The 22918-nt window shown below is 58.5% G+C and overlaps 2 protein-coding genes across 4 annotated transcripts in view; both read left to right on the plus strand.

Moving 5' to 3' along the window:
* Window positions 1-2852, plus strand: part of TRIP4 (thyroid hormone receptor interactor 4) — a 29199-nt gene extending 26347 nt beyond the window's left edge. The window contains exon 13 of the mRNA XM_082061084.1: window positions 2610-2852. Within this exon, the coding sequence (XP_081917210.1) occupies window positions 2610-2677 (68 nt within the window). The 3' untranslated portion in view covers window positions 2678-2852. The remainder of the gene's footprint in view (window positions 1-2609) is intronic.
* Window positions 2853-5106: 2254 nt separating this feature from the next.
* Window positions 5107-22918, plus strand: part of ZNF609 (zinc finger protein 609) — a 59783-nt gene continuing 41971 nt past the window's right edge. For 2 of the 3 annotated variants that reach the window (XM_082060575.1, XM_082060573.1), the window contains exons 1-2: window positions 5107-5244; window positions 16581-17444. In XM_082060575.1, coding sequence (XP_081916701.1) covers window positions 16698-17444 — 747 coding nt within the window. In that variant the 5' untranslated portion in view covers window positions 5107-5244; window positions 16581-16697. The remainder of the gene's footprint in view (window positions 5245-16580; window positions 17445-22918) is intronic. The other variant, XM_082060574.1, reaches the window with a different exon arrangement.

A 22918-nucleotide genomic window follows, 5' to 3' on the forward strand; every position in this document is an offset into this window, starting at 1 on the left:
GCCCTGGGGAGACCACACCTGGAATCTTGTGTCCAGTTGTGCCCCCTCAGTTCCAGCAGGACAGGGAACTGCTGCAGAGAGTCCAGCGCAGCCACCAAGATGCTGAAGGGAGTGGAGCATCTCCCGTGTGAGGAAAGGCTGAGGGACCTGGGGCTCTGGAGCTGGACAAGAGGACACTGAGGGGGGACTCATTCCTGGGGATCAATATGGAAGGGGGAGTGTCAGGAGGATGGAGCCAGGCTCTTCTGGTGACAACCAGTGACAGGACAAGGGGCAATGGGTGCAAACTGGAACACAGGAGGTTCCACTGAAATCTGAGAAGCAACTTGTTTGGGGTGAGGGTGGCAGAGCCTGGCCCAGGCTGCCCAGGGGGGTTGTGGAGTCTCCTTCTGTGCAGACATTCCAACCCGCCTGGACACCTTCCTGTGTAACCTCATCTGGGTGTTCCTGCTCCATGGGGGGATTGCACTGCATGAGCTTTCCAGGGCCCTTCCAACCCCTGACATTCTGTGATTCTGTGATCTGCGCTGGCTCCTCCAAACCGCGGGGCCAGATGGACGTTCTCCATCTGCAGGTGGATGGGACGGGACGTCCTGGCACAGCTCACGGGGAAGCTCTGCAGCATCCGCCTGCGCCGCGCTCGCCAGCGTCGTTAGTCCCTTTTTACGAGCCACCAGCCCCTCCGTGGGCTGCCGGTTATTCCTGGTGCCGGAAGAAAGGCCGGAGGAGGGACAGGGGTGAGCCCGTGGTCACCCACAGCCTGGTGAGCGGCCTCACGTGCTTCCAGGGGACGGGAAAAATTAATTTGATGGGCTAGAAGCAGCATAAGCAGAAATAGCCGTGGCTGTTGGTTTAGCAGCACTGACACTCGGGTTTTCCATCTTGTTTGCAGCGCGGTTCGCTGGGAGGAGTTCTCTGGCGGCAGGGTTGCTCAGGACTGGTTGATAAGGGTTATGAAGCACAGCGTGGGGTTATTTTTGTCGGTTTGAGGTTCTGTGCCCCCTCTCTGCTCAGAGAAGCACTGTTCTCCACAGCGTCGGTCTCTCCTTGGGCTCTGGGGTGACTCCTGCCCTCCTGGGCTTATTGAGAAGGGTGAAACACTTTGCTTTCCTCCCTGATTTTTGCAGCGATGCCCACAAGATGCATCGGGCCGATGGTGACAGACGATGCTCGGATCTTGCGGGCAGCACCGTCCTCCCCGGGATGGCTCTTTCCCATCCTTTGTGTTGTGACGCTTTCCTGCTTGGAGAAGGGTCAGTCTAATGGCCTGGAGAGCTCTGGAGCTGCACATTCCCCTCCCAAAGGGGACATTGTCCATCCAGGTGACATTTGTGACGGCTGGGGGAAGGAGCAGGGAAGCCTTTGGCCTTCCGTGGGGGTAAAGCGCTGATTTTGGAGGAGCTGGCATTACATCCAGGCGCTCGAAAGCTTAATTCTGCGAGCTGGATGCAGAGCAAAGGGGAAGGCACTGGCTTATGGCCCAACCTGAGTTCCCTGCGTGCCCCGGGCTCCTTTAAGCCCAGCTCAAGCCATGACAAAATGCCAGTTCGTCGTGTTGGGAAGCCAAGCTGGAACGGTTTTCCTTGCCAGGTGACAGCACGGAACTCACCACGGTGACATCCGAATGCTTCTCCCTTGCAAATTAGCTGTTTCAAGCAGCCAGGGGATGGAGAAAAAAACAACCGTGATGAGCTGCAGCGCAAGACGAGAATCCTTAAATCATTGAGCAGGAAGAGAAAGGGACACAGGGTCTGTTGCCTGATTTTTAGCCTTTTCCTAAAGGTTCCCCACGCGATGCTTTATTTTTGCTGATGGAGCCGAGGAGCTTCCCGATCGCTTCTGGGGTCTGCGGCACGATGACTTGTCAACCCTCGCTCACATTTGGTTTTGCATTTGTCGCGGGTTTGGTGTGTTGAGCTTCCCTCTGGAGGTCAAACGGGACCAAGGCTGGCCCAAAAGTAAAGCCTAAGGCGGAGAAACCGGTTTTAGGGGGGCCGGATTGTCCTGCCAGGACATCCCTGAGCGAAGCGGTTCTGTGACCTCCCTCTCCTGCGCAAAGCATTGTCGGACTCTTCGTTTGGCTGAAATTGAGACGTTTTCTTGGTTTGAAGTGAAGATGATGGTTTCTGGCTGGTCTGGAGCCAAAGCGGGAGCGGTTTGGAGCCTGGGATGAGATCTGCTGGGGCTGGAGCGTCGCAGCTCTCACAGGGACCTGCGTGTCCCCCGGGGGTGACACCGGGCTCGATCCCCCCGAGGGGCCCGGCTGCGGTGCTCGATGTTCCCCCGTCTCCTCCGAACGCGACATCCATCCCGCGGGCGAGCGAAGGGATCGGTTTCCCCCCTCAGCCACGGCGAAATGTTAATTCCCTTTCCTCCTCGCCGAATTTCCCCTCCTCGGCGTCCCCGTGCCCCCGGCTCCGCCGTGTCATGCCTGCGGAGGGAAACCACGGCGGCTGGAAACGCCTGGCTCCTCAAGCGCGATAATCCAATGTGACAGGAACACACTAACGAGGAGACCTCGCTGCCTCCAGCTGATTTGCATTGCAAATAGCGTTTAAAAATAAAGACTGATGAGGGCTTGTTGTGGTTTTTTTCTGCTCTCTTTCCAGGGAAGCTGGATGCAAAGATCCATCAGGGAGCGAAGAAGGGGTTAATGAAGCAGAAAGCGATGGGGTGAGCGGCAACGGGTTCCCACGCAGCACCCGGCGGCCACCGAAGGGTGACAAATGGTCCTTGAAGGGTGACAGGATGGTCCTCGGCTCTGGAAAGCGGGTGCAAGATGAATCCCCGAGTGCTCTTAGGTATCGCTTTACCCCTCGTTTTCCAAAAGCATTAAAAGAGACGCGTTTTCACCCAGCTCTGCGAGTCCCACGCTGCGCTGCGGGCGGTGGGAGGCGGAGTGTGACGGGATGCGCTGCCCATCTCCACGGTGGCTTTGGCAGCATCTGCCCTCCCCAAAATGTGCCCCTCGGGGCCTTTTGGCTGGCAGGGGTCGGACACATCGAGGCGTGCGGGAGAAATGGGGCGTGAGGGGGACGAGGGGGATGGTCCAAACAAGCAGAGGGCTCGGGGTGAGCGCTGGGCTCCACGGGTGCGTGTCCTTACCTCCTGATTTGTCTGGAAGCAGCAGCCACCCTGCAAAAGCTGCACACAAGCTAAAAACCCGCCCTGCCTTCGGAATAAGATTAATTTCTCCTGTTTTCTTCCACCCTCCGCGCCCAGCAGCTCCCCGCATTGCCGTGTCTGTGCGCGTTACGCGCTGGTGTTCACTGGGCTGTGAGCTCTTCGTGCCGTGTTGCTCCGGGCTCTGCCTTGATGTGGTCCGAGTGCTTCTCCTCGCTGCCCGGAGCCCACCCTGCTCTGGGGGGACAGAGAACCCCCCAGCGCTTCTGTCCTCCTCTGGTGTGCCCACCTGTGCCTTGTGTCCCACCACTATGGTGCTGGGACTCCTGGTGACTTCCCTGCACGTGTTTTTCTTCTCGTACCGTGGAGAGCGAGGGGAAATGTCCGCAGTGCCCCTAGGAACACAGCCAGAGGGGAACGAGGGAGCTTGGGGTGACATCCCGGGGTGCTGGTGCTGTGGGGAGCAGGGGCAGGAGAGGACGTGGCCTTGGTGGCGGGTACAACAGGCAGGACGCAGAGGTCGCTTTGCCCGAGCTGCCTGGAGCGTCTCTCCTGGAGGGGGAAGGGTCCAAGATGCTCTTCCAGGGAGAAGAGAGATCCATGGAGAAGAAGCCGCCGGTTCTGTGGCGGACAACGTCTCCACAAAATATCGCCGAGGTCCCTGCTGCCCGGCACGGCCTGGGGTGAGCGGGATGCTGGGGACACCGAGCACCGGGCTGCAGGGAGCGCTCAGCATCCCCTGTGCCGCAGCTCCTCATCCTGGGACCGCAGCATCCTCGGTGACACAACCAACCCCCCGGGACGAGGGGATGTCAGGATCCCTCGGTGAGAGCGGCAGCTGCTGTGTCACCTCCCCGTCCTTTACATCGCTGCGTGTCACCTGCGGGTTCCAGCCCCAAGGGTGTCACGTTCTCCCTCGTCATCCGGCTGGATCGCGGCCGCCGCTCACCCTCGCGGCAAAACGCGCCGTGGGGTGCTCAGGTCATCTCCAGCGAAGCCGCGGTGCCCGGCAGTGTTTTTATTTTCCTCCCATATTAATGACGTAATTTATGGTTTTGTCGGGAGCGAGCGCTGATGCGCCGGCCCGGCCCTGGGTTGGTGCGTGTTCCCGGCAGGAGCTGGTTTTCCCACCCTCCGGAGCAGCATTCCTGGTCTGGGATGTGCTGAAAATCAGCACTGAGCACCCACAAAACCTTTCACCCAGTCCTTCAAAAGAATGTTAGTAAAAAGTGACCTGAATTTGTTGATATAGATCATCCTGGTTTTGTGCCCCATGAGGATGGTTTCTTCTCTATAGTGATAAGAGTTTCTCCTCTTCACCTCTTTTGGGGTGTCCTGGCCCTGCTGAGATGAGCTGAAATTTCCTCTGAAGCTGGTGCTGAGGCTTTGGGGCTGGACATGGAGGGTTTGGGGACAATCCCTGGGGACTGGGGTGCTTCTGGGAACAAAGATTCTCCGTCCACCCAGTGCTGGAGACCCCCCTGGGGAGGAACAATGATTGTGTGGGACACAACATTGTGTGGTTTTGGGGTGGATGTGGGTAACCAGGGTGTTGACCCCCCCACCAGCTCCCTGCGGGTCCTTCCGAGCCCGAAAACCGGCTGGGTGATCTGAACCGCTGGCCAGCGCAGCCGGGGCTGGGACCTCCTCAGCCACGGGGTCTCACACAGCGTGTAAAACACCCCCAAAAATTTGCAACTCCCCCTTTCCGAGGTGGAGAAAACGCGCCGTTCCTGCGCATAAATCCAGTCTCCGCGTTTTCCCAGCGCCCCCCATTGTGCGGGCGGTGTTTTCCTCCCCGCCGGGGGTGGCGCTCTGCGCCCTCCCGCTCCTCCTCTCCTGTACTCCACCTTCCGCTTTTTGCGGCGCGCCGCCCCGCTCCGCTCCGCCCGCCGGCGCGATCCGGTTCCGGGCTGCCGCGCCCGCCGGCAGCCGAGCGGAGCCGAGCGGAGCCGAGCGGCCTCGGCCCCGCCCCGCCAGGCGGACAGCGGCGCGGCCTGCGCGGCGCGGCCCTGGGCTGGGCGGCATGGCGGCCCCGGCGCCCGGCCCGTAGCTGCCGGCGAGCGGCCAGGCGGCCCCATGGAGGACACTTAGGGCCGCCGCGGAGGGGAGCGGAGCCGGGTGAGTGCGGGGGGCGTGCGCGGGGGGCGGCGGTGAGGGCTCCCCCGCGGCCGTTGGGCCTGGGCCCGGCTCCCCGTGACCGTTGGGCCCGGGTCGCGCCGCCCGCCCCCGCGGCCGTTGTTCGGCCGCTTCCCCCCGGGGAGCGTTGGGGCCGCGGGAGCCCGTTCGGGGCCGTTGGGAACGGGCCCCCCCGCGGTGGGGGGGGCGGGCTCACCTGCTCCGCCCGGGGCGCGGATCCCCCGCGCGGGGGGGTGGGGACACGCGTGTCCCGGCGTGGGGCGGTCACGGCCGGGGCACGGCCGGGGACACACACGGTGCGGTGGGGCTGGGGGCGGCAGGACGCGGGATGGGGTTCGGCTGCGTCCCCGGGGGGTCTCCCCTTCTCGCCCCCCCCTCCTTGCGCAGAGTTCGGGGAGCGCGGGGACCCTGCGAGGGTTCGCTCGCCCGGTGGGTGTGCGTGGGGACACAGCCCCTCGCGGGGCCGAATCACGGGAGATTCAGCGTTCCCAAAAGCCCTTGGCGAGGAGCGTGTGTGTTTGTGGGGCCAACCCCCGAGCGGGGGGGTCTCTGATTACAGAACGCGGGGTGACCGGCCCCGAGGGGCCGTCCCGGGGGTGACACCGCCGCTGACAACGTGGCCGCGGGCGGCTCGGGGGGCGCAGACCGGGGAGCGACCCCGGGGAAGGTCACCGGTTCAGCTCTGAGCCGCCGCACTTGGCTCCCCTCCACCTCCAGCTTCTCTCCTGCTGTTCTTTCCTTTTCCCCCCGTTCTGGAAAGGCCTTTTCGCTCGGAGGAGCTGCTGGACACGCACATTTTGCGTTGCACGCACCACAGACCCTTTTCCCCCCCTCCAGAAGATGAAGGATTTCAGCGCCGGGGCTGGTTTGGGCACTCGCCGCCTGGACATCCTCAGGAAAACCTATTTCCACGCTTTGTGCGATGGATGGCTCCGGCCTCGGATTATGCTGCACATTTCTAGCTCTTTGTTGGCAGTACACGGCCGCACACACGCGGCGCTTGAAAAATCCCCTCGCCTTATTTTATCGATTAGCTCTCGACCAGAAAGAATTTATAATTTATTATTTTGAAGCCGTTTCGCTCTGGAAACAACAAAATCCTTTGCCCTTTTATCCCCTGGTTCATGCAGGCAGGTTTTCTCCTGTGGGTAGAGCTGGCTGGGGAAGGAGACGTGCGCTCGGCCGTCTCGCTGCTGCAAAAAGACAAGGCTTTAATGTTTCACCTAAACTGGCCTCGCATTCAGGACAACGAGCCAGTTAGAGCCACCGGAGGAAATTAATTACCAAGCGAGTCGTAATGATCTGTAATTGAGTACGGCCAGGACGTGGGGTTATTTTTTGTGTGCCTTTTTCCGAGCTGGGCGCTCAGTTCGCAGCGGAGGGTCTGCGTGTTTTGCGAGTCGCCATTAGGCTGCTCGTTAAGCATCTCTTAATACACGTTATCCCATCGTGGCAGCCTCTGCGCCTGCTGAAAATGTTATTTTTGGGGGGGAGCGGAGAAGCTGCTGAGAATACGGGACGTTTGTCCATCCGTATCCCCGTGCTGGGTGTAATTTCTCCCTCTCCGCAGTTGCGGGGTTGCAAAGTCCCCTTGTTTGCACCCAACTTGGACATTGGCGGCTGTGGCTTCTGCTGCCTCTAAAGCTTTTCCCTGAAATCATGAGGAGAGCTGAAAATGTGCCTTTTTGGGTGGAAAAAAAGGGCTTGCGAAGTATAAAGGCGGTTGAGGTGTTCTCAAGCTACTAACAGCTTGTGTGTCTTTATTATGGGTGAACAAGAAGGAAGGGCCAGAGTTCGCTCCGTCTGGTTTGTTCTTGTCGAGAACCAGCCAGTGTTGAGTTGCAGTTTGCCTCCAGATTATATTTACACTATCTTTTTAATTGCATACATTAAAGAAAACCAGAAGCTGCCTTGTTTATTTAGCAGTTCTGGGCGCCCTACGGAAACAGCGCCAATGTCCGCGAGTCGCGCCGGAGGTTGGAGATCCCGGGGCTCGGTGCTTGGGGACCTGAGTCTTGTCATGTCCTCGACGCTGTGATTTATTCCGCATTTCCTGGCTCGAAAGGGGGATTTCTGCGCCGGCTGGAAGAGGAAGAGCTCTCGCACCTTGCTCGCGCCTCGGGATTAGCTCCTGCGGGCGCTGATGCAATCCTAGTCCCAGCTGGAACGCAATAAGCCTCTTTGTCCCCTTTAGCCAGAGTATTATGTAAATCAGCCGGTATTTATGGTCCCAGGTATGTTGTTTCGGGGCAGCTCTGCCCTTTGAGTGTTGACACTGGCCGGGGGACGGCCGGGGGCGCATCACGTGCGCGAAGGAGCCGGGGCCGCAGGTGACCTTGCCAGGGGCTGGTGACACTTGGACGCGGTGAGCTCGGCGAGCGGTTGGCTCTGCGGACGGGCTGGTGTCCCCCTGAGCTCCAGGTGAAGTCCGTGTTTATCTCTGCAGAATACAGCCCCATGTTTCCCCATCCTCGAGTCTGCGGGAGTCGCGGGGCTGTTTGCAAACACACCCCGTGTTTCCTCGCAGCTGACGCTTTGCGGAAAGATGTTTTTGAGGGGCACCAATGTCCCCGAAGCGCCCAGAGATGCTCCGCAGCTCTCCTGTGACACTTCTGATGCTCCACGAGCGCAAGTCACGCACGTGTGGGCTCTGAAGTATGAGGAGACCTGCTCCCTTCCCCTTGGAATTGATTTGGTAAAGTCACAATGTAGATGGTTGTAGCGGGTGCGAGCTCATCGGTGGCCACGTGTGGCTACTGAACCGGAGCTTTGGTGGCCCCAGGTCGGCTCACGCGAGGAATGGGGAAGGAAAAAGATCCCGCCGGGACACGGCTGCTTTCGCTGTGCATCAGAAACGCGCCTTCGGTGCCTCGCGTGACGTGGGCGTGGAGGAAGGAGTGAGGTTTTGCTCTAAAGAAAATAGAGAAACTCGCCCCGGGACTCTACTTGCTTGTGCGATTTAGTTTCTTTTAATTGATATAATTTCCTATAAGGAAACGTCTGTTTCGCTTTTGGTGAAAAATGGGGTTTTGAGATGAACCCAAGAGGTTGTTTTGCTGTTGCTGCAGCTGCGCGTCCTTCGCATGCACAAAAATCACTGACGTAGCCGCTTCACCATCGGCTCGGATGTGTGAGGGCATAAAAGAGGATCCCAGTGCAGTTTTATGGATGAACACGGATAATTCCAGGAGAACCTTGATATTTTGTATTTAAACATTAAGCACTCGACATCTACAATTAATCCCCTCATTTACGGTGTGGCTGCGCTGATTTTTTGCTAACAAAGCCGGGCAGTTTGAGAAGGATTTTGAGACATTCGCTGAGCCCGTTTGCACTCGAACGCTCCGTTTAATCGAAACCACAAAGATTTGGGTCGGGGTTATCCCGGTGCTTCTCCAACAGGAGAAAGGGCGACTTGGGAAGAGCCTTGTCTGCTCTTCAGCTCTTTGAGGAGTGAAAATGAGGTGTGCAATGAAGAGGTAGAGTCTTGCCAATCTCCAGGAGCATTTCTGCTCCATCCCCAGAGATGTCGGAGATGCAATTTCTTGTCCTGAAGATGTCCTGTTTATTTTTGCTTGGGTTTCATGTCTAATCTGTTCCTTCCCTATCGCCACAAGTAATTAAAAGTGAACTACAGCAACCAAAATAAGCCGAGTACACTTTGATGCATGCTCCTCGCTGGTTTTTGATTGTATTCCTTTCCATGCTGGCTAATTCACAAAATTTGGCAATTTGCAATGGGTCATTAGCGTGAATTAGCAACTTTCTGATGGATATCGTAGCTTTGCAAATGCGCTTTATTAATCTCCGAAATGCACCTATTTATTATCCCTCCCCGGGAAAGGAAAAGGGGGTTTCTCGGCGTGGCGTTGGCTCTGCTTGCGTTGGTCCCCGTCTGCGGGCACCTTCCCGCCTCCTTTATTTTGCAGCCTGGTCGTTTTTTCCCAAATCCTTCCCAGCCCGGTGGCTTTGACAGCAAGAGAGATGAGAGCCGCCCGGCCCGGCCTCCGCCGCAAATGAAGCCTTAGCTGGTGCAGCCAAGGTGCCCTAATTGCTTATTGAATGAAGGGAATTAAAGGCGTTAATAGGTGAAGTGGCAGCTCCTTCGTTTTTGGAGCAGCAGAGGGATGTTTGTCGTCTTCTGAAGGCTGGGGAATGGCCAAGGCTGCCTGCGTGCTATTCTCCGAGAGAAAATAAAACCCAGCAGCTCTCCCTTCTGTCTGTCTTCTCCAAATTGGCTGTGACCGGGAGCATCGCTCGACCGGGATCGCTCAACTCGTAGAACCATAGAACGAGTCCAGCTCCACAGGACACCCCACAGCTCACCCTGTGTGTCTGAGGACGTTGTCCGGTCTCTTCTTGAACACTGTCAGGTTGGGGCCGTGACACCTCCCTGGGGAGCCTGTTCAGCGTCCAGCACCTCTGGTGAAGAACCTTTTCCTCATGTCCCACTGACCCTCCCTGGCACATCTTCTGCCATTGCAACTGGGGTCGCTCAACTGGGACCACTCCGGTGCTTGGCCTTTGGATGGAGAAGACAGAGCCACGATGCCGGCCGGCACGGAGCCCTCCCCGCCTCTGCGGTTCCCTTTCCCAATGCAGCTCCGCAGAGGAGGATCCTCTTTGGAAAACCAGGTGGCTGTGACCACGGGAGCCCCAGTTTGGGACTGGGACCACCACAGGGACACAGGGAGCCTCCGGAGCCCCGTACGGGAAGGGTACGACTGGTGGGTTCACCAGCACCGTGGAGCTTGTGCTGCTGCCAAAACTGACAGCGTTGGGCAAGCGGGGGAAAAGGCTGAGCTCCTTTTTTCCGACATTTACCCCCACGGTTATTTATGCCCCTTGGTTGTCTTTGGTCTTCGCCAGCTCTTCTTTCTTCCCGTCTCCGTGACTGATGCTCGGGGGATCTTTCCTGGTCACATCCATCTTGCTGCTTCCTCTGGCTGTTGAATTTTTTCAGACTCCTGGCAATCCTCCAGCCCGCGCGGAGCTTTATCTGAAATTTCTAAGCCTTTTTGGTTATTTTAACGTGCTCTCTACCCCCTTCTAGGCTGCGCGTGAGGACAGGCCGCTGATTCCCATCTCTTTAAGCCTCTCGTAAATCACTTCACTTCTGCGCTGGGCTTAGCGAGGGTGTCACCGGACCGGTTTTAAATCCGCGCGGCTGTTCCGCTTTCCCGGTGGAAACCAGCTCCCCGCTCTGGGGACGGCCGACCCCCAGGTTTGTCCCTATGGGGAGCATCGCGTTGCAGAGCTCGGTGCCAAACGAATTTGCTCAGAGGTCCCGTTTTGAGTGTTCCATGTTATTTTTGGCAGCGGCAGGGCTGGCCGGCTTCAACGAGAACGGGCTTTGCGGCGCTGGGAGAGCGGCCGCGGGGCCGGTGCTGCCGGCAGCGTCTCCGATGAGCCGTAGCGCCGGCTTGTCTAGCCGAGACTCATCCCGAGCGCTCCCTGCTTAATCCTGGCTGGTTATTGCTCACAGGGTTGCTTTTTGGTTTTGCCACCGGTCCGTGGGTGGCCGAACTCCATGGTGACGCCTCTTGGTGCTGCCGGATGGGGACGCTGGTTTGGGCTGAAGACGGGGCTGTAATTCTCGTTGCCGGTGAACCTTGGCGTGCAGGTTTGGGCACGGCGATTACGCAGTGGGTTCCACGTGTGCAGACACAACTGTTGAGTGTCGCTGATTCAGGAGAGATCAGAGGCTGCGGGAAGGAAGCCGGCTCTTTCATCTTACCCACCGAATTCTTGTTCTCCCATGCATGCGAGTGTTGGTCTCCTCTTTCGCAGTGATGAGAGCGCTGGGCACCAGTTTATGTTTCTGGGGGTGCTGAGCGGGCTCTGGGGTGTTGTCAGCTCTCAGGTTTTGAACTCTGCAATCATTCACTGGAACAACCTCCTCAGGGATGTGGTGGAGTCCCCGTTGCTGGAGGTTTTCAATGGACAGGGTGGTGGAAAATGGCATCTGCGCTCCCTTTCCCAGCAAAGGTTGGACCGGGTGACTTGTCGAGGTCCCCTCCAACCCGATCTGCTCTACAACGTGAGTCATGTTGACACGTACGTTTCCGCTTGTAAGGATGGTGCTTGCTCAGCTTCCCACCGGAGAAATGTGTTCAGCAGAGGACAAACAGGAGCACCGAGAAGGTGACATTTGCCTCTTGTCCTTCACGGGGAAGAAACGATGTTTGGAGCCTTTGTGTGGCTCTGTGGGTATTGATGCCCCTCCTGCCTGAACCAGGGACCACACACTTTAGGGATGTTCCTCTCGCTGTTAGTTTTCTCGAAATACAAAGCTCTAGACTTCCCCGTGTGTTGGCAGAGGAAATCCGAGTCGTGTTTCATTCAGTACAGATGTAGGGAGCTCGAAAAAAATGCAAGGATTGAGAGACATCAACATGAAATCACTGTAAACCTGAAGAACCGCGGGCTCTGGGGGCGCGACAAGTGAAAAATCACGACTCTGAATGACACTTCCAAGAGCAATGGGAGGATTGAAGAGGAACATGTTCCAGTTTTCCCTGTTTTGTGACATTAAGGAGGGCCTGAAACATTCCCTCCTTTTCACGTCTCCCCTTTGTGTGCTGGCGACGTCGCCTCCTGTTGCGTTTGGCTTCTTGGCTTTGCCATCGAGCCGTGTTGAAGAACGTTGGGTTTTCCAGCTCTACATGGAGTTTGGGCGCCAGGGTTAAAGAAGTGTCAAGAAGCAGCAAACAGTTTTAGCTAAGCCGAAGTGTTTCTTCAAATACAGCCAGGTTGAGATCTGGCACCCTTATCTCATATCTACAACTTTGCTGGACATCTTTGCGCCCCATAGTCTTGTTGAATGTTGCCGTAAAGGTCGTGGGTGGATAGGGGTGGATATGGGGTTGAGTTTTGATCCGAGCTGCATTTTTTCGCCCGATGATGAATGTGAAGTTAACACTTGAGGGTGTATTTGGTAGCGGGAGAGTGTATTTGGTAGGAGGAGGGCGTTGTGACTGCTCAGTCTCCTGAGCTTTGCTCCAGGTAGGGCAGTCGCCCAACCATCCCCACCGGAGAGGCCTTTGCTCCTCTTGTCCATCCTCCCATGACCTCATCCGTCCTGCTTTTGTAAGCCTGGACTCAAGTATTTCAGGCTTTTCTCGAGGACTCGGGCCTCGAGCGCTGCCCCGTGTCAGGTTCATCTCCAGTGTCAAGGCTCAGCCTACGGAAACTCGGGAGTCCCGGCGCGAGCTCCTCGCCGGGCGCTCGGCCTGCAGTGCATGCTGGAAAATGTAGTCCCGGCGGGGTGCACCTCCATATTAAAATAAAAAAAAACCCAGAAGGGTGGCTCCATTTTATTCAAATTGCGTTCAGGCTTCTCCCTCCCACAGCTCGCCGGTGCCGGCCCCGAGCGCCGCCGAAGTTGTCCCGAAGCTCCTCCGTTCCAAACCTCGCTCCGTTTCACAGCGAACAGCTTGTTTGGAAGCCCCGTGCCCCGGCGTGTTTTGCAACAGCTCGGCCTCCCGCGGGGCGCAGGCGATGGGGGGATCCTGCCCCCGTGGGGTGGCGGTTCTGGAGGGGGTCGTGGTAAATCTCCTTTGTCTGCTGCAGCTTGACTGATGGATGGGGGAGAGCGAACCCTCCTCCCCTGCGTGATTTCTTGAGCTGAAAGCAGCAAGTGAGTGAGGAAGCTCCTTTGTGCAGATTTCTCCGTCTCCTCTTGTGCGTGCCAGCTGGCTCACGTTCAACATTTCTCTTCTTTTTTTTTTCCTCCTTTTTCCTCATCTCTAGAGAGAGAGAGGGGGTGGGGAGAGAGGAGAACATCTTAAAAAGAAATCTGCAGAAAAGACATGGGAGTCACTTAACAAAAATCCAACCCAAACAAGCCCAGCTGGGGAATTACAAACGCGGCGGTAGGAGCCGAGCGAGAGGCAGGCGCGTTTCCCCCCCCCACCCCGAGTTTCTTTAGTCGTAAAAGGAAACAAAAAGGGATCTTGTGCGGAGGCGGCGGATGGGGAGAGCGGCCGGCCCGCTGCCAGGAGGGGCCTGGACACCTCGTGCTGCTCCTGGGGAGCCCTTCGGGGTCTGGGTGAGCCAGGGGGGGCTCAGCATCCCCGTGAAGCTCTCCCGGGGCTGCCAGCGCTGCGTTTGCCCCCCGCCGCTCCATCCCGGGGGTCTCTTTGGGTAGCATCTCCCCGAACCCCCAGCTTCCCGCCTGAGGTAACGCCGCGTCCTGCGGGTTTTTATTCCCCCCACCCCGTCGTCTTCGCTGCTCCTTCTTGCGGGCATTCCTGAAAGTTAATCAGGGTGAAAATTGCAGTCGGTCATGTCTGGAAGCCACCAGAGGCTGAAGCTGGAGCGCTGCAGGCTGGATGGAGCACATGGCGATGAGACAGGCTCCCTCCGTGTGGGCTGCTCGTTGCCAGGAGAAGAGCTTTTCTCCTGCATCTCGCCGCCCTTGGGCGTTCAGTCCTTCCTCGCTTTTGGTTTCTTGGCCTCCGGTAAGCGGCGGAGAAAGCCGGAGCGACGCGGGTTTGCTACCGAGCATCCTGCCCGGGTTTGAGCACAAAGAGCCGGGGGCTCGTGCGGTTTCCTCGCTCTCGTTTTGAAGGTGAGCCCGTTCTGTTTGAATAGCTTTCTCTAGGTGTGTTTGAAAGTGAACTTTCAGGTTTTGTCTCTTAATACGCTTGGCTCCGTCCCAGCCCGTATCTGCGGATTGTAGAGGTCTCGGCACCTAATGGAGCTGAATTATTCATGTCTGGTGCTGTGTGTGCGCAGCATTCCCAAGCAGAAAGCTGCCTCCTTGTAGGATCTGCGCTCCAGGACTGCTCTTAAAACGCTTTGTTGGCAGGTCTCCAGGCCAACAAGTGAGCACATGCTTTTCATGTTGCACGGGGATCAATCCCGCGATGGCAGGAGGTAAGGGGAAGGACACGTTCAGAGCCCAATCAATCTCTTTGCTCTGTTTTCGGAGATGCTGGGATTTGTGGCGGCTTCACTTCCCCCGTCGGGCAGACGAGGAGGATCTGGATGGCACCCGGAGCTTCTCCGGCTTTGCCAAACCAGGCGGTGGGAAGGGACCCTGCGGTCGGTCTGACCGACGTAGCGGTGGCATCACAGGTCAGAGGGTCTTGCTTGGGAGAGAGACCCGAAACCCTCATCTCCAAAGAGACAAGAAACGGGGAATCAGGGTGGGAATTTCAGTGTCTGAGCTGCAGGAGGTGCCTCAGAGGCACGTGCATTGGGTGACTCGCAGGGGACGCCCCCGGATCATGCCCCGGGGCCCTGGTCCCCAGCCGCGGGTTGGGAAGGGCCGATCGCTGCCCCGCTCCCTCTCCCGAGCTCTGGGCACGACGTGACTTCCCACTGCTCCTGCAAACCCGCCTCTTCTCGTCCGTCCTGTTTGCGGTTCCCTCTGCATTAGCCGAGCTTGGGCTCCCTCGACGCCTCCTCCGTAGGGTGAATGGTTTTTTCCTCCTCTTGTTTTCTAACCCTTTGATTGTTCCTGGCTCTCTAATCTCCGGGAACCCAGCGGACTTCTGGGCTCCTTCTTCTTTTTGTTGTGGTAGGAGTTGGCAAATGCTGCTGCTGTTTGCATGGTTTCAGAGCAAAGTCCTGCTCGTCTGCTCTCCTTATTTCGTATGTATAAGTAATATTTATGTACAAATGCATGCTCAAAACAGCGAGCTGAGAGCCGGCGTCGCGCGGAGCAGGTGATGCTGTGCCTGTCGCAATACAGCCCTGCAGATTGTCTGTCGCCTTCGTGTCCTTGTCCGTCTGTCCCTCTGTTTTGAGCCAGCCGCAGCCCTTTGGGTGGGCAGCTCTTGGGGTTGGACACCGACCCTCACCCTCCCCTGGTAGCTGGTGTGTTGGTCCCGCGTATCCCCGCGCGGTGGGCTTGTCGCTGTGCCTCGACTTTGGGGCTGTTACCACCTAAAAGTCTGGTTCATCCAGCCGGCTTTGCCCATCTGGACGAAGCAATTGTTGCGGATCCGTGGCACAAAGGGTGCCGGGGGGTCTGTGCCGATGGTCGCTGCCCGTCGCCAACCCCATCGGCGGTTTGGGGAGGCGGGTTGTGGGGTCGGGCTGGATGCCGGGGCAGGAGGAGGAGGAGGAGGAGGGGGCAGCAGCGACAGGAGCACGTGGGGCAGCTTTGGGAAGCCGTTTAGCGACTCCGGCGCACAAAGTGATCTCCTGATTTGGCACTTTCTGTGCCGCTGAAATGAGAGGTCAGTGCTTTTCATTTCCAGCTTGCATGCTAGCCCCCAGCTCCTGGGGTTAAAAATCTCCGTAATGACCTGTCAGAGAGCGGATTATTAGCTGTACAGAGCCGAGGATGCTGTGGGGAGCAGATGGAAAATGGCCTGGCTGCGGCAGGCTGGCTGATGAAAGAATCCCTGGCATTTTTACAGTGTTTGCATCTCTGGAAACGCACCACGAAGCTGCTTTCCAGGCTCCTGCCTGCTGGGGTTTGAAGAAATTCGTGCTTGTGTGGGTTTTGTGTGCGTGGTGGTGTTGTTTTCCCCCCCTCTTCTCATCCCCTTCTCATTTCTGTTTAAATCACCTGGTTCAGAGCTTGGCGAGGATGGGCAGGAGAGCAGCTCCGGCCTAATGGGCGCTCAAGGATTTGAGAAGAGATGTGGAGAGCCAGGAGCTGGCTGGGAAGAAGCTGTTTCACCTCTTAATTATGTCTTGTAATTGCCACCAGCTAATATCAGCGAGTATCTTTCAATCCCCACACCAGAGTAGGAACATGGATCGGCCCACGGTTGAACCCGGACGGCCCGAAATTTCTCCGGAGGAGAAATTTCGGGCCGTCCGGGTTCAACCGTGGGCCGATCCCGTCCTTCCCAGTTAAGACCAGTTACCCATGCAACTGTGCCTCAGTTTCCCACCATCTGAAGCTGCTGGAGGTGATGGGTTTCACACCATAAAGCCTGGGGGTGCAGGATGGAAACCCAGCGCTTCCCGCTACCGTTCTTAAGCCTCGCGGGCACTCCAAAGCCGGGGATTTATCTCCCACCGAGACACTCGACTTCCCCGGCGAGCGGCTCTTGTCCCTCCCCCCGGGTGGCATCGGCAGGAGAGGAATCAATCCTCCCTTCCCGGGGCAGCGCTCGATAATTCAAAGGGAAATGGCGAGCGGGGAAACGTGTGAGTAATGTCTTGTTGGAGCCGAGAGCCGTGACCTGCCAGGGCTGCTATTGATCGAGGGACCGGTGCCAGATGGCTGCTGCGGCGGGGAGGAGACGGGAGGATGTTGCGATAGGGGATTTTTGGGGGGTTTAGAGCTCTCCTGCCCGCACGTGAAGGCAGATCTTGGGGTGTAACGCTGTTGTCTGTGCTCTCCGTTTCAGCAGCGATGCCGTCAGCTGGGCAGACCCCGAGCGCTGGAAGCCCCCCGAGGAAGTAGGTGACCCCCAGGGCCTGGAGCAGGGAAGAGCCTTGAACCGCGAGGGGCCGTTAACTCTAAGATGTCCTTGAGCAGCGGAGCTTCCGGAGGGAAAGGAATTGATGCGAACCCGGTTGAGACGTACGACAGCGGGGATGAGTGGGACATTGGCGTAGGGAATCTCATCATTGACCTGGACGCTGATTTGGAGAAGGATCAGCAGAAATTGGAAATGTCGGGCTCCAAAGAGGTGGGGCTCCCGGCACCCAACGCGGTGGCGACACTACCGGATAACATCAAGTTTGTGAGCCCGGTGCCGGGCCCGCAGGGCAAGGAGGGCAAATCCAAATCGAAAAGGAGCAAGAGTGGCAAGGACAGTGGCAAGCCGACGCCGGGGACCTCCTTGTTCACTCCCGGCGAGGGCGCTGGTGGCAAGAAGGAGGCTCAAGGACGTTCTGGGGACGGCGCGAACTCGGGTGGCTTGGTGGCCACTGTCACCCCGAAGGGCTCGGAGAAGTCGGCCAAGGCGTCTCGCAGCGTGGCCGGCTCCAAGAAGGAGAAGGAGGGCGGCTCGTCCAAAAGCAAGAAGGAAAGGGGTGAGGGCGCGGGGGCTGCGGCCGAGAAGGAGCCCAGCGTGCTGCAGCCCCTGGCCCTGGCCGTGAGGGTGGGACAGTACGACGGGGCCCAGGGGACAGAACCTGCTGCTGCCGAGCAGCTCGGGAGTATAGCTATCGACACGGGAGCTGCGCTCAACCCCTTGGGAGTTAAGTCGGAGCTGGAGGACGGGGAAAGTGAGTGCCGGCAGCTGAAAAAGGTGAAATCGGAGAAGGTAAGAAAGGCGAAGGGCTGCGGGTGGAGGTGGCGTTGCCGCTCGGCTCCGGCGGCTGCTCCAGGGAATGACAGGGACCACTGGCGGCCGGTGCTGGTGGGCGGCTGGTGCTTCTGGTTGTGGCGTGAGGACACTTTGGCCGTGTGACGTGCCGGGTCTGGCCGTGGCGATGGGAAGGCACCGCTCGCGCTCTGCCTGTGTTCTGTAGACCTTGCAGTCGCTGTGCGTCAGGCTGCGATCCTGCCGGACCCTCAGGGATCTGGTTTCGTCGGTGCCGAGTGGGTCCGAGTCTCTCTGTGGCTCTGCGGGAGCAGCCAGGGCCGGTGAAGGTGATCTCAGCGGCCTGTGCCGGATCCTGCCAGGACAGGACCGTGTCTGGCTGCCGTGCTCTGCTTCCCAGGGGCTTCACCTTGCGTGTCAGAGCTCTCCGCAGCTCCCACAGGAACTTATTTCTCTCCGGTTGCATCATTTGCAGAGAAGGAGACCTCAACGTGTTGGTAAATGCGGGATCTGCGCGGGGACGCAGGCAAGCACGAGGTTGACAGGAACTGCCAGCTCGTTTCTGACTGCGCCGTTGGTACGTGGGCTTTGTCCCCCTCGCGGTGATGATCGGTGGGCTCCTGAGTGGATTTCCTGACATGTTCCTTCTGCACTAACGTGCAGCGGCGATGCTGAGCCAGCGAAGTTCCTTTCCAGGTCATGGGGGCCACAAAAAGCCCAGCCAGTGGTGTGCGGTGATGTGGTGTACATTTGTCTGTCTGTCTGTCTGAGTGCCGTTCGGCTCTGCACGGCTGTTTGTGGATGCAGCCGCCTGATGGGCAGCTAGGTTCAGTTGGTTTTTAGGAATCATGGTGGCTGTCGTGGTTTCTGTGGGCAGGCGGGGGTCGCTTTGGGGTGCGCGGAGCTGAAGCTTCTCCGCACCGGTTGGACATGGGACATCACCGGTCCGATCGGGTTTGCCGTGAGCATCACGAGCGTCTGCGCTCTTGGGGCTCAGCCCTGGCGCTGTCTCCACGCGCTGGGTGTCGGGAGAGCGGTTGGGGGGTGTCGGGTGTGCGTGCCCGTGTTTGCAGCTTTCGGCTCCCCGGGAGCATTCCGGCTTTGGTATAGAGACCGCGACGCTGGGTGGAGAGCACTCGGTGGATTTGGGAGAGTTGCTGAGACCCGCGAGATGTTGGGGAGATTTATTTTATTTCCATCTGCAAAATATAGAATATATATGGAGAGAAGCGTGGTGGAGATGGTCAGTGATGGGGGAAGAGCTGCTAAGTAGGTCAGTGCTTCCTCCGTCAAGAGAAAGGCTCCTGGGGCAGGAGAGTGAAGCCTGTAAAACGAAGGGTGGTGCGGAAACGCTGCGTTGTTTCCTCATCCCTCCCAGCAGCAGAACCGGCGAAGGAAAGCGGGGAGAGCAGCAGCTGCTCTTTTGCGTGGTGGACTTGAACACTGCTGTGAGAAGCTGTGGGTGCCGGAGGCTCAGCTGGGCGGGTTGGTGGAGGAGGAACCCGTCGTGGGGATGGACGGGGCAATGTCTCCTGGTTGGGAAAGCCCGAGGAGGGCTGGAGCTCGGGAAGTGGTTTGGGAAGCGTCCTGAGGCTGTTCTGTTCCTTCACGGCCATCCCCGCTGCCACGGGAGCTGCCTGGACCTTTGGTCGGACCCCACGGGGCTTTTCCTGTATTTTCACTATGATTTCTTTCCCTGCTGCGGGTGCAGAGAGCATCTACGGGTACCAATGCCAAAGCAGGGTGGGGATTGTGAAGACAGAGACCAAACATCATGGGTCTTGGTGGGACCGGGCCCATGTGAAGCTCCTGAAGCTCAGCCAGGCCACGTGTGAGGTCCCACAGCTGGATCAAGGCAACCCCGGTGTCCTGCAAAGAACAACCCTGTGGAGAAGGACTCGGGGGTGCTGGTGGGTCTGGAGAGACCTTAGTGTGGCTTTTCAATACATACTGGGGGCTTGTACAGAAGATGGAGAGAGACTTTTTACCAGAGAAGTAAAGAGGGTGGGTTTAGATCAGACAGCAGGGAGAAATGTTTTATGGTGAGTGTGGTGAGACCCTGGGATGGGTTCTTCAGAGGAGCTGTGGATGCCCCATCGCTGCAGGTGTTCACGGCCAGGCTGGACGGGGCTCTGAGCACCCTGAGCTGCTGAAGATGTCCCTGCCCATGGCAGGGGTGGCACTGGGGAGCTGGGAAGGTCCCTTCAACCCAAACCATCCTGTGGGTCTATGATCTCTGCACACATACCCTGTGAGAACAGTTGTGCTGTTTCACTTGTCCCAGTTCAGGTACAACCACATTGATAAAGGCTCATTGCGATTTGGGGGAGTGATTTAAGGTCTGGATCTGCAGGAAAACATCTCATGTCTGGTCTAAGAGGAAACGTTGGCCGTGTTCCGTCTGCCTCCTGGGCACAGCGAGATGACTTCCTTGGGTTGGGACCGTCATGGGCGAGGAGAAGAATGGTGTCTGTGTGGTGAGGGGTAGGAACGTGGTTTTATCTCTTGAAGAAGCATCTGAGGGTGGGCCAGCGACCGGGGCAGGGTGGAGGATGGCGATGAGAGCGGCCTCGTGCTGTCCTTGTCTCCCGAAAGCTGCAGAGATGCTGCTGAACGGGTCTGGAGGACAAGCCCAGAGCAGAGGGACGTGCTGGCCGTGGGAGGGCAGCTGCGCCCGGGACGGAGGGGACGGGTTCCTGCAGGCCTGGGGACAAACCCCGCCTGGGAATGGAGCAGCTTGTTCAGAGTGAAACAGGAACAGCCGCAACGTGACTCAGCCCAACCTTTGGTCCCCGGCAGCGTGTCCTCTGGGTAACCCGGCGCTGCTCCCGCTCCGCGTCTGGGATGGAGCGGGAGGGACCTTCTCTCCCGTGCATACGTGCGGCGGAGCAGCCGGGCGGTTTCGTTGTACCTCCCTGGCTGGATTAAAGAGCACTCGAACAACGAGTATTTTCGCCTGGCTGCGGTGCCTCGGTGCCACCGCTCGCCCCTCCTTCTGCTTTTGTGCTCTTTGAACATCTCGCTGGAGGGTTTCGCAGCCCTCCCGTCTGCGCCGGCTGCAGGAAAGAGCTTTGCTTTGGGGTTTTCACGTCTGCAGGAGCTGCCGTGGTATCCACGGGCAAGGTCACCCTTGCTCCTGTGTCTGGCATTGCTGGTGGACGTGGCCCGTGGGCTCAGTGGGAGATGTTTCGCCAGTGTGACCCCACAGCTCTTGTGGTCGCCGCTTTCCTTGGGAACCAAATCTCCCAAACACCCTTTTCCTCAACGTGTATCCAGCTCTGTGGCATGTCCTGGCTTGTTATGTACTCGCCTTGAACCCGCTGCCACGGTGCATCGGGACACGAGCGATAACATCGCCAGGGATGGGGCTGACGGTGTTGAAACCTGTTGGCAACAACCTCGCCGAGACCTTCCAGGGTCTCCGGGGTGGAACAGGCCACGGGCGCAGGTTTCCCTGGGGCTGCCATTCGCCAGCTCCCGGAGCCCCAAAAGGTATTTTTGGGGCCACCAGCGGGAGCAAGAGAAACAAGCACGTGCTGATGGACCCGTGTCCGGAGCACGGGCACCAGCACCGGGTCTGGTTTGGGAGGGAACGGCCGCGCTGGGCGAGCGGCCGCGCTCGGCAAAATGGCCGTGCAGGGCGCAGCGGGGCTCGGAGCCGCTTTGTGCCGCCGGCCGCGTTCCCGGCCCGCGGGCGGGTTCCCGGGCGGCGAACACCCCCGCAGCCCCGCTCCGTGTGCTGCCGCCCGGCACCCGCGCGCTGGGGCGGCTCGCCCGGCCGCGACGTTCGGCATTGAACAAAAGAGCCTCCCAGCTCTTGGCTGCTGCTCCGGCTTTGTTTTGATTGAGAGGTTGTTCAGCAGGAGGAGGGCGCATGGGTTGGTTTTTTTTTCCCCTCCTGACGAGCGTCCAGATGCGACGCTGCTGCAAACAAGGGAAAGGCAAACAGAAGCTGCTGGAGACTCGGCAGCTCTGAAAAGCCTCTCCGGGTCACGTGCGCTGCGGCGAGGAGGGTGGATTCGGCCGCGTCCCTCCGTGCCATAGGGGGTAAAAGCCAGGGGTGCATTGTTCTGACCCTGAATTTCCCCCTCTGAGCAGAGATCGCAGGCTTTGGGTGAGGGGGTTGGGGACACCGCAGTGGTGTGAAGATACATTTCTGGTTCCCTGGGGGCCAGTGTGGCCTTGGAAATGGTGCTTTTTTGTTGCTGTTAAGCCATTTTTGATGGGAGGGGCGAGGGTTGGATGTGCCGAGATGACTCCAGCTTGGAGAGGCGAGATCTACCAGGTCCAGCCCAACAGGAGGTGGCCGCAGACCCTCCTGGGGACATTTCTGCACGTTGGGTGTTGCGTTTCCTTCTGGGTTTGTATCTCATAGAAGGAGGGACACGTGGGAGCTGCCGTGCTGAGGGCTCGAGCCTTCTGTGCTCACAAAAAGCCACCCAAAACACACCAAAGCAGCTTTTCCCACCCCAAATGTCAAGAAATTTGACGTGAGGCTTCAGCAAAGCCCAGGCTGCTCTGAGCAAGGATGGAGAGGCCTCCTCGGCCTCACGTGTGGCAGACGTGTGTGTGATTTGGACCCAGAAGTGACGGGTAGCGCCCAGCCTGGGTTCGCTTCTCTCGGGGCTGGATTTTGGGGAGGAAAACTTCCCAATGGAGGCGTTTGGGTGAAACCACCGTTTCCCTTACAGCTCGCTCTGGCTCTCCAGGGCTGCCTCAACCCTGCCATTCCTTTTCCCCTGGGCTTTTTCGGGCAAACGCTTGGGGTAGAGACCTGCTCATACCCCGAATCCGGGCAGAAGTGATTTTCCTGCCCGCTCAGTGCCGTGTTCCCCTTGCTCAGGGAATGGGGCAGAGAGCGATGTGGGGTGCAGCGACAGGGGGTGTGGTGACATGGGAGTGGGGCGACAGGGGGTGCATTGACACAGTGCAGTGACAGGGGGTGCAGTGACAAGGGGGTGCATTGTCACAGGGCTGCAGCGACATGGGCTGCAGGGACACAGGGGTGCATTGTCATGGGGCTGCAGCAACATGGGCTGCAGGGACACAGGGGTGCATTGTCATGGGGCTGCAGCGACATGGGCTGCAGGGACACAGGGGTGCAGTGACAGGGGGTGCATTGTCATGGGGCTGCAGCGACATGGGCTGCAGGGAGACGGGGTGCATTGATATGGGGGTGCAGCAGCACGGGGTGCAGTGACATGGGGTGCAGGCAGCTGCCTCTCGCCATGGTTTTTGTCCCCGGCCAGGCTGGGATGAGCCGCTGACAGGGCCGTGCTGGGAGGTTTTGGGAACAACACCACTCAGTTCCTTATCGGCCCCGGAGCTTCTGCTGCGGGAACAAGGCGCGAGGGGCACACGGCCAACTCGTGTCAAGAGCTACAAAGGAGGAAATTGGCCTCGTTCACTTAAAACCATGGGGTTAGTCTTTGAGTTTTGGCTCCTGCTGAGAGGTTATTTATATGCGGGCTTTT

Source organism: Streptopelia decaocto (genome assembly GCF_964273445.1).
Source record: "Streptopelia decaocto genome assembly, chromosome: 9".
In the NCBI taxonomy this organism is placed as follows: domain Eukaryota; kingdom Metazoa; phylum Chordata; class Aves; order Columbiformes; family Columbidae; genus Streptopelia; species Streptopelia decaocto.